Below are 17,716 nucleotides of genomic sequence, written 5' to 3' on the forward strand. Positions count from 1 at the left end.
TCTCCATTCTAGTCCTCGCCATCTTTCTTTTTTCTTTATCCAACTCTATCTCTTCATTTTGCGCATCATAGACAACGAGAGAGAGAGAGAGAGAGAGAGAGAGAGAGAGAGAGAGAGAGAGAGAGAGAAGAGGTTAGGGGTAGGCAGTTAGGGAGGGATGGAAGCAGATAAAAAAAAAAGATTGGTGATAAGTGATGAAATGTGATGGAGTCTGAGAGAGATGAGGGAAAAATGGTGAGATGATACACGATACAATATTATCAAGTGTAACAATAAGCAGTGTTGTAAGTGCATGTGGCAGTGATTTGGTGAGGTGTGGCAATATTTGGAAGGGTGTGGCAGTGATTTCGTGAGGTGTGGCAGTGTTTGGAAGGATGTGGCAGTGTTTTGATGTGATATGGCAATGTTTGAAGGGTATGACAGTGTTTGGAAGGGTGTGGCAGTGTTTTGGTGGGGTGTGGTGGTGTTTGGGAGGGTGTGGCAGTGTTGTAAGGGTGTTTGGTAGTGTTTAGGATGGTATAGCAGTGTTTAGGAGGGTGTGGCAGTGTTTGGCAGGCTGTGGTAGTGTTTTGGTGGGATGTGGTAGTGTCTGAGAGGGTGTGGCAATGTTGTAAGGGTGTTTGGTAGTGTCTGGGATGGTATAGCAGTGTTTGGGAAGGTGTGGCAGTGTTTGGGAGGGTGTGACAGTGTTTAGTTGAAGATGTACGGAAATGGTAGAACACAGCATGAGGAAAACTGCAAGAACCCACCAGGCTTATGCGTTTTAGGTCTTCCTGTATATATTCGTGTATTTGTGTATTTATCAGTTATCGCTATCCATAAATTTACGTAATCTTCTTTTAAAGCTTCCCATAAATTCGTAGATAAACAAATACATAGACAGGCACAAATTCTTCCTCAAAATACTTAGATAGAGAAATAGATAGGTAGGTGGGCAGGTATGTATGTATGTATGCATGCATGTATGTATATATGTAGATAGATAGATGGATTGGCAGATAGGGTAGGTAGGTAGGTAGATAGACAGTTATATAGATGGATAGATATATAAAGATATGTGCCTAGACATATAGACTGGTAGGAGGTTAGATAGATAGATAGACAAATAGATTAATAATAAGACAAAAAACACACAGAAAAACAGACAAAAACAAAGCGAAATATCACAAAAATAACACTCCCGCATCAAGCCATCCCACACACAAGCACAACACACAAGCTACACAGGAACCCACCTTGTCGGTCACCTGCAGACGAAACCTGAAGCCTCGCCTGTGGTCTGCGTTCTCATAGTCCAGCTCTCGTACCGCCCTAAGCTCCACCCTTGCGGTTCCCTTCCCTTCTCGCCCGTTTCCTTCACTCACGGGAGACTCCTCAGAAGTGACGCCGCTAGCTTCACTTTGTCCACCCACCATCCCTCTTGCGCCAGCAGTGTCCTCCTTTCTTGCTCTATACTTCTCAGCTGTCCCCTCACGCTGCGCCTCCACTCTGAAAAGCTGCCACCCGTGTCCACTGCCAGGCACCAGCTGCGAATGAAATAAGATTTGTTTGGGTGAGAATCGAGACGGAAGAAGTAGTCTTATTGTATTATTTGTATACTTCGCTGATTTCTTTTCTTGTGTGTGTGTGTGTGTGTGTGTGTGTGTGTGTGTGTGTGTGTGTGTGTGTGTGTGTGTGTGTGTGTGTGTGTGTGTGTGTGTGTGTGTGTGTGTGTGTGTGTGTGTGTGTGTGTGTGTGTGTTTCTATCGGTAATTGTCTTGTTAGTTGATGTTATTTAAGTCAGTATCATGTTTTTTTTCTTTTGATGGTCGATTTTTTTTTTTTTTTTTTTTCCTAATGCGTTACTGTTTCAAGGTTACAGAGTCGATAATTCTGTTAATCTATATTAACATTTTATTCTGATAGTACATTGCTGACCGTATAATTCTTATCAATAGTATACGTTTTTTTCTCTACATACACGTTTCATTACTGTTTCGAGTATACATATATATATATATATATATATATATATATATATATATATATATATATATATATATATATATATATATATATATATATATATATATATATATATATATATATATATATATATATATATATATATATATATATATATATATATATATATATATATATAAAACGATAAATAATTTACTCTCAGCAAGGTCTAATAGCACTAGATCACGAGGTGCTGCGAACCTTCCATTAAAGCTATTTGTGATCTCGCACAACGTTTCGCTTTGTGTCTCACAACTCACAACCTTCACTCCAAAGACACTCTCCTTCTTCACACAACACTGCATGCACTTACCACACACACACACACACCCTTCACTTAAAATTCAAAATAGAAACACACGACTCCAAATCCAACCTCGGAGTTCCCTTCTGGGGAGGCGATCAGAAATGTCCCCATGTCGGATCAGAAATGTCCCCATGTCGGACTTCTCTGTCGGTGCCGACCCAAAATGTCTTTACACCTCCCTCAATTTTTTCTTCATTAATTTCTGGAACATTCACGGTCTTCGACCTAATTTTCAATTTGTAGAGCTCCATCTCTTCTTAACGAAACCTAATTTTCTTTTCCTCACTGAAACACAGCTGTCTGGGTCAACTGACAGTAACCCCTTCTCTGTGCCTTCCTACTTTCTCTATTTTCATTTTTGTTCCAAAGCTGGATGATATTTTTATATGCGCAACGACTTAACTTGCTCTCTTGCCCACTCCTGAATCTTCCGAGTTTTCCACCATCTGGCTTCGACTCAATAGTCATTCTCTAACTAAATTCATCTGTGCTGTCTATCTCTCCCATAACTTCTCTGACTATAGTAAATTCTTTAACTATTTAACTTCCAAAGTGGACCATATTCTGTCCCCCTACCCTTTCGTGGAGATATCTACTCTTGGAGATTTTAATGTTCGCCACCAGCTTTGGCTTTCCTCTCCCTTCACTAATGAACTAGCCTTCAACTTTGCTATCCTCCATGACCTAGAGCAACAGGTGCAACACCCTACTCGTATTCCTGACCGTCTAAGAGACACGCCCAACATTCTTGATGTCTTCCTTACCTCCTTCTGCTTATGCTGTTACCCTATCATCTCCGTTGGGCTCCTCCGATCACAATCTCATTTCTGTATCTTGTCCTATTTCTCCTATCCCTCCTCAGGATCCCCCAAAGGGGAGGTGCCTCTGGAGTTTTGCCTTTGCCAGAAGGGGGAATGATTACTGCTTCCGTGTCAGACATCCATCGCTGTGTGCTGAACGCATAACAGAGGTGACAGACAGTGTCTGGCATGGAGGCGTACATTCCTCATTCTTTTTCTCAAACTAAACCTTCTAAACCTTTGTTTAATACATCCTGTTCTCGTGCTATATATATATATATATATATATATATATATATATATATATATATATATATATATATATATATATATATATATATATATATATATATATATATATATATATATATATATATATATATATATATATATATATATATATATATATATATATATATATATATATATATATATATATATATATATATTATTATTATATATATATATATATATATATATATATATATATATATATATATATATATATATATATATATATATATATATATATATATATATATATATATATATATATATATATATATATATATATATATATATATATATATATATATATATATATATATATATATATATATATATATATATATATATATATATATATATATACACACACACACACACTTTCAAATTTCTATTCCATGATTATCCATAATTTTCCATATTTCTATAATTTTCTTCCAGACAGTTCAAAGTAATATATTTACAATGTACTTCACCACAATTTCTCAGTAAGTTGTAGTTAAGTCTCTTCCTTAATTACAATAATAATCTTCTAATTGTCTTCCTAGTAAACGAACTACTCTGACGCTTATTTCATCTTCACATTAGTTAATTGTTTCCCTCTCCATTTCGTTAGTTCTCACAACAAATGAAATTTTATGCCTCTCTAGATTGCAGTTAACATTCTGAGAGGCACCATCCATCTTTTCATCTCCGTAGTGTGTTTCTAGTAAGGAAAATTTTCTAACACATGTCTCACCTTCACACCAGTACGACATTCAGCGTATTAGTATTTATCTTTCTATTTCGCAAGTTTTCCATACAAGCGGTGCTCTCTAGAATCAACCAGATCACCAAATCACCTACAGTTTGGTACCTCTGTTAAACATTTGCTGAAACCTATAACATCTGAAATAACGGCATGGAAACTTTCACGGGTCAGTTTTATTGTCAGGTGATTTGTTCCCATGTATTTTAATATGACGTTAGCAATTCTATTCATTCATTGTGTGTGTGTGTGTGTGTGTGTGTGTGTGTGTGTGTGTGTGTGTGTGTGTGTGTGTGTGTGTGTGTGTGTGTGTGTGTGTGTGTGTGTGTGTGTAATTCACCTCGGTCGCCTGCTAGTCACCCAGCCAGTCTTCCCCATTACGGAGCGAAATCAGAGCTCATAGACCGATCTTCGGGTAGGACTGAGACCACAACACACTCCACACACCGGGAAAGCGAGGCCACAACCCCTCGAGTTACATCCCGTACCTACTTACTGCTAGGTGAACAGGGGCCACACATTAAGAGGCGTGCCCAATTGCCTCGCCGCCCCGGAACTCGAACCCGGTCCTCTCGATTGTGAGTCGAGCGTGCTAACCACTACATTACGCGGTGTGTGTGTGTGTGTGTGTGTGTGTGTGTGTGTGTGTGTGTGTGTGTGTGTGTGTGTATTTACCTAGTTGTATTTACCTAGTTCTAGTTTTACAGGGCCTGGGCTTTATGCTCGTGTGGCGCCGTCTCCATATCTACACTTATCCAATCTTACTTTAAAAGTATGCACACTCGTTGCAGACACTACTTCTTCATTTAAACTGTTCCACGTCTCAATACAATACATCTTTGTGTGTGTGTGTGTGTGTGTGTGTGTGTGTGTGTGTGTGTGTGTGTGTGTAATTCACCTCGGTCGTCTGCTGGTCACACAGCCAGTCTTCCCAATTACGGAGCGAACTCAGAGCTCATAGACCGATCTTCGGGTAGGACTGAGACCACAACACACTCCACACACCGTGAAAGCGAGGCCACAACCCCTCGAGTTACATCCCGTACCTATTTACTGCTAGGTGAACAGGGACCACACATTAAGAGGCTTGCCCATTTGCCTCGCCGCCCCGGAACTCGAACCCGGCCCTCTCGATTGTGAGTCGAGCGTGCTAACCACTACATTGCGCGGTGTGTGTGTGTGTGTGTGTGTGTGTGTGTGTGTGTGTGTGTGTGTGTGTGTAATTCACCACGATCGTCTGCTGGTCAACCAGCCAGTCTTCCCCATTACGCTAACAAAAATTTCGAGTTAACCACATTTGGGTTAATCGCAAAGGTCAGCACCGCCGAAGTGCAATGGCAGGCCTCGCATTGGGAGAACCGCCTTCATGATCACGGTGTCCCCTGTGCCAGGTGTATTGTGTGTGTGTGTGTGTGTGTGTGTGTGTGTGTGTGTGTGTGTGTGTGTGTGTGTGTGTAACTCATCTCGGTTGCCTGCTGGTCACCCAGCCAGTCTTCCCCATCGCGGAGCGAACACAGAGCTCATAGACCGATTTTCGGGTAGGACTGAGATCACAACACACTCCACACACCGGGAAAGCGAGGCCACAACCCCTCGAGTTACATCCCGTACTTACTTACTGCTAGGTGAACAGGGGCCACACATTAAGAGGCGTGCCCAATTGCCTCGCCGCCCCGGAACTCGAACCCGGTCCTCTCGATTGTGAGTCGACCGTGCTAACCACTACATTACGCGGTGTGTGTGTGTGTGTGTGTGTGTGTGTGTGTGTGTGTGTGTATTTACCTAGTTGTATTTACCTAGTTCTAGTTTTACAGGGCCTGGGCTTTATGCTCGTGTGGCGCCGTCTCCATATCTACACTTATCCAATCTTACTTTAAAAGTATGCACACTCGTTGCAGACACTACTTCTTCATTTAAACTGTTCCACGTCTCAATACATCTTTGTGTGTGTGTGTGTGTGTGTGTGTGTGTGTGTGTGTGTGTGTGTGTGTGTGTGTGTGTGTGTGTGTGTAATTCACCTCGGTCGTCTGCTGGTCACACAGCCAGTCTTCCCAATTACGGAGCGAACTCAGAGCTCATAGACCGATCTTCGGGTAGGACTGAGACCACAACACACTCCACACACCGTGAAAGCGAGGCCACAACCCCTCGAGTTACATCCCGTACCTATTTACTGCTAGGTGAACAGGGACCACACATTAAGAGGCTTGCCCATTTGCCTCGCCGCCCCGGAACTCGAACCCGGCCCTCTCGATTGTGAGTCGAGCGTGCTAACCACTACATTACGTGTGTGTGTGTGTGTGTGTGTGTGTGTGTGTGTGTGTGTGTGTGTGTGTGTGTGTGTGTGTGTAATTCACCACGATCGTCTGCTGGTCAACCAGCCAGTCTTCCCCATTACGCTAACAAAAATTTCGAGTTAACCACATTTGGGTTAATCGCAAAGGTCAGCACCGCCGAAGTGCAATGGCAGGCCTCGCATTGGGAGAACCGCCTTCATGATCACGGTGTCCCCTGTGCCAGGTAAGTATTCCCGTGCGTGTGTGTGTGTGTGTGTGTGTGTGTGTGTGTGTGTGTGTGTGTGTGTGTGTGTGTGTGTGTGTGTGTGTAACTCATCTCGGTCGCCTGCTGGTCACCCAGCCAGTCTTCCCCATCGCGGAGCGAACACAGAGCTCATAGACCGATTTTCGGGTAGGACTGAGATCACAACACACTCCACACACCGGGAAAGCGAGGCCACAACCCCTCGAGTTACATCCTGTACGTATTTACTGCTAGGTGAACAGGGGCCACACATTAAGAAGCTTGCCCATTTGCCTCGCCGCCCCGGAACCCGAACCCGGACCCTCTTGAGTGTGAGTCGAGCGTGCTAACCACTACATTACGCGGTGTGTCTGTATGTAATTCACCACCACGGTCGTCTGCTGGTCACCCAGCCAGTCTTCCCCATTACGGAGCGAGCTCAGAGCTCATAGACCAATCTTCGGGTAGGACTGAGACCACAACACACTCCACACACCGGGAAAGCGAGGCCACAACCCCTCGAGTTACATCCCGTACCTATTTACTGCTAGGTGAACAGGGGCCACACATTAAGAGGCTTGCCCATTTGCCTTGCCGCGCCGGGACTCGAACCCGGCCCTCTCGATTGTGAGTCGAGCGTACTAACCACTACACTACGCGGTGTGTGTGTGTGTGTGTGTGTGTGTGTGTGTGTGTGTGTGTGTGTGTGTGTGTGTGTGTGTTTCAATGTTTGATCTGCTGCAGTCTCTGACGAGACAGCCAGACGTTACCCTACGCCTACGGAACGAGCTCAAAGCTCATTATTTCCGATCTTCGGATATGTCTGAGACCAGGCACCCACCACACACCGGGACAACAAGGTCACAACTCCTCGATTTAAATCCCGTACATACTCACTGCTAGGTGAACAGGGGCTACACGTGAAAGGAGACACACCCAAATATTTCCACCCGGCCGAGGAATCGAAACCCGGTCCTCTGGCTTGTGAAGCCAGCGCTCTAACCACTGAGCTACCGGGTGTGTGTGTGTGTGTGTGTGTGTGTGCGCGCGCGCACGTCTGTCTGTCTGTCTGTCTCTCTCTGTCTCTCTCTCTCTCTCTCTCTCTCTCTCTCTCTCTCTCTCTCTCTCTCTCTCTCTCTCTCTCTCTCTCTCTCTCTCTCTCTCTCTCTCTCTCTCTCTCTCTCTCTCTCTCTCTCTAACATCCCAATTCTTGACAAACAATCCAGTCCTTATTCCTAAAACGAAAAGAACTAAAATTATTCTTAACGAGTTGCTTTTCAGGATGCAATCGGGAAACCCAACATATGAGTCCACGAAAGCACCGCGCCACGCCACGTCTGACACACCTGTGCATCTGCCTTAATCTGCCACACTGCCAAATTAATCACCCAGCATCTGAAAAAAGCTCGCCATCTTTCCGCTTATCTAAACTCAGCCTACCCACCTCAGCGTCTCATTCACTACTCCTTAAAACTAGTTCAAATGGAGGTTAGTACAGTATTTAAAGGTATTTATGTACTTGTAGTGGTTGCCAAACGTTTAACAGGTTGTAGTGGACATGACTGGAGTTTTTAAGTTTTTTTTATGGTTTTAGTGGTTCTTTCAATGATTTTCAGGGTATAGTGGAAGTTACTAAGGTTTTCATTCCTTTTAAAGATTTTCAGGATCTGGTGAAAGTTACTGGGTTTTTTAAGGATGTTTTAAGGATGTAGTGGCAGCTTAAAAAATAAATACGTATTGTCAAAAGAAGTTGTAGTTGCAGTTTCTCTTTTACTGTATAAAATTATAGCAACATTGAAGGATTGACTGATTGACTGACTGCAAGGGAACCAGAATTTATTATCCCAACGAGGACTTGGGTTTGAAAGTATCTGTCTCAAAGCCTCTGATGGAAATGGTCACGAAAAATGAAGTAAAAAAAAAAAAAATGCTCCTTTCATTGTCTCATCATGCAATCACACACACACACACACACACACACACACACACACACACACACACACACACACACACACACACACACACACACACACTATTGTTACACCCTTATCACCCACCGCCACCGCAGCCACCACCACCATCACCATCACCAGGAAACCCTCACATTCCCGGCACAAACATTCATCACCTACAGCCATACAGTCCGTCCACATCAGCAGGAGCTATTGTGTTTTCGTCCCTTTGAATCTAGCTCTGTCTGTCTGTCTGTCTGTCTGTGTGTCTATCTATTTCGTCTGTCTGTCTGTCTGTCTGTCTGTCTGTCTGTCTCTTGGTGATTACTTATTATCTTATCAAGTTGGGATTTTTCGTTGAGTTTCTGTCACTTTCTTCATTTTCGTCCCTCCTGATTTTGATTCTGTGCATGACTATATAGAAACAGCTTGTTTTATTCACAAGGCTTTTGTTGTATAGCTCTCTCTCTCTCTCTCTCTCTCTCTCTCTCTCTCTCTCTCTCTCTCTCTCTCTCTCTCTCTCTCTCTCTTACGTTTATTTACCTAGTTGTATTTACCTAGTTGTAGTTTTACAGGGCCTGGGCTTTATGCTCGTGTGGCCCCGTCTCCATATCTACACTTATCCAATCTTACTTTAAAAGTATGCACACTCGTTGCAGACACTACTTCATCTAAACTGTTCTACGTCTCAATACATCTTTGCGGGAAACTATATTTTCTAACATCTCTCAGACATCTTCCTTTTCTCAGCTTTTTACTATGCGATCTTGTGCTTCGAATGTCATATTCTTCTCTCAGGATCAGTTTCTTATTATCCACTTGGTCCATTCCGTTGATCAATTTATAAACTTGTATCAAATCTCCTCTCTCCCTTCTTTGTTCCAGGGTTGGTAGATCAATATCCGTGTGTGTGTGTGTGTGTGTGTGTGTGTGTGTGTGTGTGTGTGTGTGTGTGGGGTGACAGGAGCTCTTTTCTCACATCGCTTTACAAACTTTTATAACAGCAGTAAGTACAAGCAAATATCAAACTTTAGATTTCATGTAGACAATGTTTGAATAAAAAAATATAAATAATTTTTAAATGAAGAAAAAATAATACAAGTGAGTAAACTTTTCTACTAATTTACTTTACATTTTGGTCACTGGTGGTGGCGGAATGTACGAGTACCATCAGGACTTCTCTTTTTTTTTTCCATGTCATGTTCCCTCCAGCACTCCTCATGCCCCGTGATATCAGTAGAGGGTAACATTAGCAGTGCACGTATCTCTAAACATTTGATTTTCTCATAAGGACTATTTCAAAACGTTACGGAGGGAATTAATTGAGTTTTATGGCTCTTCTTCCCATTATAAAAGTGCAAATTCCGTGTTAGGATACCAGTAGAATACCACAAACTGCCTTGAGGATCGCATGGCTTCATTCTGTTAAAAGTAATCGAAATAAGAAGGCGAGATGTTTGAGAATATTGTCCCAGGGAACTTGCGAGCGGTTGGATTTTCATGGCTTCTCTTTTGATTGTATGTGTACAGAGTATTTGTTGAAATATTACTGAAAAAAAAACTTTATTGAGTGAAATGAACTTTCCATATACATATTTTACTTCAACATTTTATGATTCAGGATTCTGTAGCCTAGAGCAGTACTGCCCGACCAGTCGATCGCGGTCTACTGGTCGACTGCGGTCTACTGCTCGACCGCAGATTGATCTAAAGTCGACCGCGAGGGGTGTAAGGAAAATATTTCTTAAATCATTCACCAGTGCCAGGTCTCCCACTAGGGAAGGAAGTGATTTCCTTTTTCCTATCTCAGAGGTCTACCTGTTTTGTACCTGGTTCATTTTTCTATTTGGTTCATATTAAGGTCAATATGGTTCATCAGGGATGTTAGGGTATGAATTGTATATAATTATTTTTTTTCCTTGTTTCTACACACAGCCGTGAGAAGCGAGGCTGATCTTAGCGAGAAGCACACCCCTTCTCTTTCGTTTGCAAGCACTTCTTATGCTAAGGTTCTAAATTATATATATGTAATTATAACAGCATATACATACATTTGATACTAACATATATTTTATTTCTTTCATTTATAATTAAGTAATACTTTAACTATTGTAACCAATGCATTTGTAACTGTTCTTAAATGTATTAGTCAGTCACCGGTGTCAATGAGTTTTTGCTGACGAAAGATGGACAAGGCGAGCTACGTTAGTTGGAGTCTGGCGATCACATGAGCTGGTCGTTATGCTCCCCCGGGCACCTCACAGGGAGATGGACTGTGTGTGTACAAGACTATCTTAGTGTAGTGTAGATAACTGTACTGTTAATATAGTGAAAACCCAAGCTATATTAACTCCCTGAGAAGACAGTGTGAGAGAGTTCCTGAACGTATGACACTTACCAACGTGCCAGCACACGGGCTTACATAACATTGACCATAACGGCCAGATTTGTCTGTGTGTGTGTGTGTGTGTGTGTGTGTGTGTGTGTGTGTGTGTGTGTGTGTGTGTGTGTGTAATTCATCTCGGTCGCCTGCTGGTCACCCAGCCAGTCTTCCCCATTACGGAGCGAGCTCAGAGCTCATAGACCGATCTTCGGGTAGGACAGAAACCACATCAACACACAATACACACCGGGAAAGCGAGGCCACAACCCCTCGAGTTACATCCCGTACCTATTTACTGCTAGGTGAACAGGGGCCACACATTAAGAGGCTTGCCCATTTGCATCGCCGCTTACCGGGACTCGAACCCGACCCTCTCGATTGTGAGTCGAGCGTGCTAACTACTACACTACGCCGTGTGTGTGTGTGTGTGTGTGTGTGTGTGTGTGTGTGTGTTTCACTGTTTGATCTGCTGCAGTCTCTGACGAGACAGCCAGACGTTTCCCTACGGAACGAGCTCGGAGCTCATTATTTCCGATCTTCGGATAGGCCTGAGACCAGGCACACACCACACACCGGGACAACAAGGTCACAACTCCTCCATTTACATCCCGTACCTACTCACTGCTAGGTGAACAGGGGCTACACGTGAAAGAAGACACACCCAAATATCTCCACCCAGCCAGGGAATCGAACCTCGGTCCTCTGGCTTGTGAAGCCAGCGCTCTAACCACTGAGCTACCGTGTGTGTGTGTGTGTGTGTGTGTGTGTGTGTGTGTGTGTGTGTGTAATTCACCTCGGTCGCCTGCTAGTCACCCAGCCAGTCTTCCCCATTACGGAGCTAGCTCAGAGCTCATAGATCGATCTTCGGGTAGGACTGAGACCACAACACACTCCACACACCGGGAAAGCGAGGCCACAACCCCTCGAGTTACATCCCGTACCTATTTTACTGCTAGGTGAACAGGGGCCACACATTAAGAGGCTTGCCCATTTGCCTCGCCGCGCCGGGACTCGAACCCGGGCCTCTCAATTATGAGTCGAGCGTCCTAACCACTACACTACGCGGTGTGTGTGTGTGTGTGTGTGTGTGTGTGTGTGTGTGTGTGTGTGTGTGTGTGTGTGTTTGAAAGAGGAAAAGTTTGTGATGTGGTGTCTAGTGGTTGTGTGACAATAAGAAACAATTTTGTAAAGTTAGTTACTGCAAGCTGAAAATTATGTGTGTGGGTTTGGGATGTTGACACTGGGAGATTGGCTACTTTAAAAGTAGATCTTGGATCAAAAATAGGTTTGGCAGTCGTGGTCTAGAGCTTAATTTTTCAATCCACTTAAATGTGAAACTGTTCCATACCTCGGACAAAAATTGACATCATTATGAAAAAAAAAAAAACACTGAAACCGTAATAACTTCGGCTTCCAAAAAAGTAATCTAAAAAAGAAGCCGAAGCGCCTGAGAATACTGTCCCAAGCAACTCCAGGTGAGGAGACAGCGACGTGCGGCATGGGCAGCGAGTCACCACGCCCCTCCACAAAACAGTCGGGCTCCGTTAAGCGTGACACTAAGTGTAGTTTAGTATCCACCTCTATTTTCATTCTCTGCAGTAAAAATTTCCATGTCCTCGTTTTCTATAACATACGTAGTGTTCACTTAAAAAATTTTCTGACTATACGTTGTTAGAGGGAAAGGTGGATGTGGTGAAGTCTTGTTTTGTTTCATCAATTTCACTCAGACATATCCGTAGATGAACCAAGGGTTCATCACATACACTTCTTTGTTTCCCCCAAACGAAAATCCTCAATGAGAGCTGGTAAATTATCTGGATGAGGAGCTGACGTTGCCATTGAGTTTAGACCAGCAGTCAGCTGTATATATAAAGACTAACTTAGTACAGTACATGAGAAAAACAAGTGGAGTGTTGTTAATAGTTTGAGATATACGAGGAAATATAAAAAGTCGGTGACGTCCCAAACATTGTTCATAAGGTCTTCAGAAGTAATGATACAGCTTTGTGACACTTAATTGATAGATAATTTGTTCTTGTCCACTCTTAGTAACTCCATTGAGTGTGTAATTCATAAACGTATAGTTTGACAAACTGAGAGATAAATGTTCTGTATGAAAACTCTGAAGGTGTACTTATGTTGTAAGAACATGAAAATTAGAGAGACTGCAAGAAGCCGTCAAGTTTACATGAAGCAGTCGCCGTAAACCAGATATACCATCACCATTTCCATCCATCTTTTTTTACTGACTCGGCACTAGTAACCTGATCACTAAGTCTATTCCATTAACATACCGCTCCATTTGACAGCCAATTTACTCCGATCTCCTTTTTAAAGCCAAGTTCATCATAAGCAAACACTCACTAGTAAAACCATACCGTGTGCCCGGAGTGGAGCAAACTGAAGCACATGAAAGAACGGTTCCAGAGGACGGAGGACAGGAATACAGAACAAATTTAGCGCACTCTTACCTTTCCCTTTATACCTGCCTCTGGACCCTCTATATGTTTCACGCGCGTAATGGCAGGTGTCTCGCTGTCTCACTGCCTACACCCGGTGACAAACGCAGCGGCGGGAAACACTGGTACTCACCCTGAACGCGAAGTCATTACAAGTGTCTGGGTCGATGACGGTGAGGGAGGCGAGGACCTGGCCGGGCGGGTGGCCTTCCCTCACGTCCAGGAACCACTCGGCCACGGAGAAACGAGGAGGCTCATCGTTCACGTCACTCACTTCCACCTCTACCGTGCTGGTCCCTGAGCGGCAGGTGGCGGTGGCGTCAGGTGTGGCGGCGGCGGCAGGGGTGGCGACGACAGCAATGGTGGTAGTGGTGGTGGTGGTGGTTGAGGTGGAGGGAAAGGAAAGGGAAGCAAGACGCCGTTATTGTGTTGGTGTGAGATGGCTTAACTTTGTTACGTGTGTGTTTTGGTGTGTTAGTGTGTTTGCTTAGTCACACACACACTCCTACACCACACACACACACACACACACACACACACACACACACACACACACACACACACGTGTTGATGGTGATATATATATATATATATATATATATATATATATATATATATATATATATATATATATATATATATATATATATATATATATATATATATATATATATATATATATATATATATATATATATATATATATATATATATATATATATATATATATATATATATATATATATATATATATATATATATATATATATATATATATATATATATATATATATATATATATATATATATATATATATATATATATATATATATATATATATATATATATATATATATATATATATATATATATATATATATACATCCTTTACTCCATAAAACACTAGATTGCCTAGAATAATCACATTTAATACCGCCCCCTACTCTCTCTCTCTCTCTCTCTCTCTCTCTCTCTCTCTCTCTCTCTCTCTCTCTCTCAATTAATACGTAATATAATTTCATAAAAATGTTACATTTAAACTGGATTCTTAAAATAAAACAAAATTTAATAGAATTACGTTGCATAATAACACTACAGAATTCAGATAAAACATAACATCATAATAACATAACGAATATTTTCTTTCTTTTTCATATTAACTTCACTGATTAACTTATAACTTTATTTTTGTTTGTGATTATTTTTCTTCTACTTTTTCACGTTGTCTGAATTAAATTGAAATATATCCTTCTAGAACAACAAACCGTCCCTCATCCTCGGAAAGCCTGAGGAAGACACTGGAGAGAGAATGATGCGAAGGAGATGAAAAAACACTGCCTATAATTTATCTATCATCTCTGCTTCTTCCCTATCCCCGCCGATACCCCGCTCTTTCTCTCTCTCTCTCTCTCTCTCTCTCTCTCTCTCTCTCTCTCTCTCTCTCTCTCTCTCTCTCTCTCTCTCAAATGATATGGTAATTCCTAATTCGAGCGAGATGTGTTTGATTAAATTAAGAAAAAGTTAAGAAAGTTTATGATTACACACACACACACACACACACACACACACACACACACACACACACACACACACACACACACACACACACACACACACACACCTTGCTTAATAATCTATCCATCTCTCACTTATCTATTACTGATTGTTTTTTTTTTTTTACAGGTCTTTTCTTTTTATTCGTGATTTTCTGTGTTTTTCATTCACTACATATTCATCATTCCCTTTTATTTATCTATTTGTTTATAGTTTATTTATTCTGCTATTTTCTATTCATCCTCTCCACAATTTTTTTTTTTTTGACTCGTAATTCATTCCAATATTCATTTCATCACACACTCACGATTCTCTTTATAATGGATTTCTTCTTATCTATTTACTTTACTTGTTTCCATTCGATGTGGCTATTCATTCCATCATTCCTTATAAACCACGATCTATACATCATATTTGTTTTTTTTTTTATTTTCCTTACAAATACATCTTTCATTTTCAAACACCCATTCATCCTATCATCTAAACTCCTCGACTCTTCATTCCTTACCTACCTATTCCTTATTCATTCTCAAACACTCACGATTCCTATTCTTTTAACTTTTGACTGTTATCTAGTACATCTTTCCTTAATTATTAATCAACCTGAGACATCTTCATCTGCTCCATAGTCATCTTCCATCTTAAAACCGGTTAGAAACTGCAAAACTTATTACTTTCAATGCCTTTTTCTCTTGTAGACATAGAAATCATCATGCATTACTTCTCAGACTGATAAATTTTGTATCGCAGTTAAAGTATAAACACATCTTTCATTTTCTCTCATCCCATCAGCAAAGCACATGCAACATAAGATCTCCGGAGGCAATATTTTCTGCTCGTCTGGTCGTGTGGCGGTCTAAGGATCTACCACATAAATCTCCCTCGTATGAAACTCAGGGAAGGAGCGACGCCTGGGAGGAAAGCAGCTTAGATAAAGGACGAGAATAAGCAAATAAGCAAACACTGGCAGGATACATGGTGATGACGAGGAGAAAGAGGAGGAGGAGGAGGAGGAGGAGGAGGAGGAGGAGGAGGAGGAGGAGGAGGAGGAGCAGGGGAGGAGGAGGAGGAGGATTAGCTGGAGGAGGAGTTAGAGGGAGAAACCAGATGAAGGAGAAGGAAGAAGAGGAGGAGTTATGGGAAGAGGGAGATTAGCTGGAGGAGGAGAAGGAGGGGCAGGAGGAGGAGGAGGCAGAGACGGAGAAACCTTAAAATGAACGTAATATCAAACAACATATCAAACTAAAGAAGACAAAGAGAGGACAAAGATGAAACAAGAAGATTATGAAGAGGAAAAGTAAGAGAAAGAAGAAGATAAGGAGAAGCAGGAGAGGGAGAAAAGAGTTCAAGATGAAAGTAATGTCTATCAAACTAAACAAAGATTAAGACGAAGCGAAAAGAATGAAACAAGAGGATTACATTACAATACAGAGGAGGAGGAGGAGAAGGAGGAGGAGGAGGAGGAGGAGGAGGAGGATTATAATAGTAAAGAAAAGAAGGAGAAGGATAAGGAGGAGAGAAGCAATGCGGGAAAAAAAAGAGGAAAGACGATAAGGAAGAAATTGAATAAGTTTAAGTAGGAGGAGGAGGAAGAGGAATACAAAGGAAATCCAAACAGCAACATACATTCAGGTACTTACAAAGAAGAAGAGGAAGAAGAAGAAGAAGAAGAAGAAGAAGAAGAAGAAGAAGAAGAAGAAGAAGAAGAAGAAGAAGAAGAAGAAGAAGAAGAAGAAGAAGAAGAAGAAGAAGAAGAAGAAGAAGAAGAAGAAGAAGAAGAAGAAGAAGAAGAACAATAAATAATAATAATAAGAAGAAGAAGAAGAAAAGAAGAAGAAGAAGAAGAAGAAGAAGAAGAAGAAGTACAAAATGAAGAAAAATAAGAAGGAAAGAAGGAAGAGGAAGAGAGGAAAGAGGAAATAAAAAGGAAGAATAATATTTCAAGAACGACGGAAAAAAGAAAATACATGAAAAGAAGGAAGGAGAGAGAGAGAGAGAGAGAGAGAGAGAGAGAGAGAGAGAGAGAGAGAGAGAGAGAGAGAGAGAGAGAGAGAGAGAGAACACATGCACACACACAACACACCAACCAAACCGAACACACACACACACACACACACACACACACACACACACACACACTCACACACCAAAAAAAAACACCACCAGCATCATCCCCTTCCTTCTCCTTCCCTCTAACCTTTGAGACCCCCGCCATCCGTCGCCAGCACGTGCAAAATGTACTTCTGAGTCTTCTCGCGGTCCAGGCAGCAGACGGCGGTTGTCACGAGACCCTGCTGGTGGTCCACGGCGAAGATGGGGCTCCCTGATGCCGCCTCCACCACGTTCCTCTCCAGGGAGTAGGTGAGGCGGGCGTTGCGGCCTTCTAAGGGGTCGTCCAGGTCAACAGCGGTCATTTGGACAACGGACGTGCCTGGAGAAGAAGCAGCAAAAGGAGATGGTGATGACGGAAACTGCAGGAGGAAGGAGGAGGAGGAGGAAGAGGAGGAGGAGAGAATAGCAAGGGAAAGTGAAATACAAAGAAATACAAAAGAAGAAACAAAAAGGAACTGATCTTTAGGTCCTTGCAAGACTGTCTGGTAACTACTGACTAGCTACAGAGTAGAGAGACAGGAGGATGAGGATGAGGATGAGGAAGGAAAAGTAAGTGACAGAGGCTACAGGAGGAAGAGAAGAAAAAAGGAG

At 42.0% G+C, this 17,716-nt stretch overlaps 1 protein-coding gene and 2 pseudogenes across 1 annotated transcript in view; all 3 read right to left on the reverse strand.

Annotated features, from left to right (window-relative positions):
• The window catches only part of LOC123520833 (putative neural-cadherin 2), a 241,129-nt gene that overhangs the window by 50,562 nt on the left and 172,851 nt on the right, over positions 1-17,716 (reverse strand). Inside the window, exons 8-10 of the mRNA XM_045283469.1 lie at positions 17,211-17,444; positions 13,592-13,755; positions 1,236-1,526 (exon numbers count right to left, since the gene is read on the reverse strand). Of these exons, the coding sequence (XP_045139404.1) occupies positions 1,236-1,526; positions 13,592-13,755; positions 17,211-17,444 (689 nt within the window). The remainder of the gene's footprint in view (positions 1-1,235; positions 1,527-13,591; positions 13,756-17,210; positions 17,445-17,716) is intronic.
• LOC123498263 lies at positions 5,408-5,541 on the reverse strand (annotated as a pseudogene).
• LOC123498262 lies at positions 6,537-6,672 on the reverse strand (annotated as a pseudogene).

This window comes from Portunus trituberculatus, chromosome 47 (genome assembly GCF_017591435.1).
Source record: "Portunus trituberculatus isolate SZX2019 chromosome 47, ASM1759143v1, whole genome shotgun sequence".
Lineage (NCBI taxonomy): Eukaryota > Metazoa > Arthropoda > Malacostraca > Decapoda > Portunidae > Portunus > Portunus trituberculatus.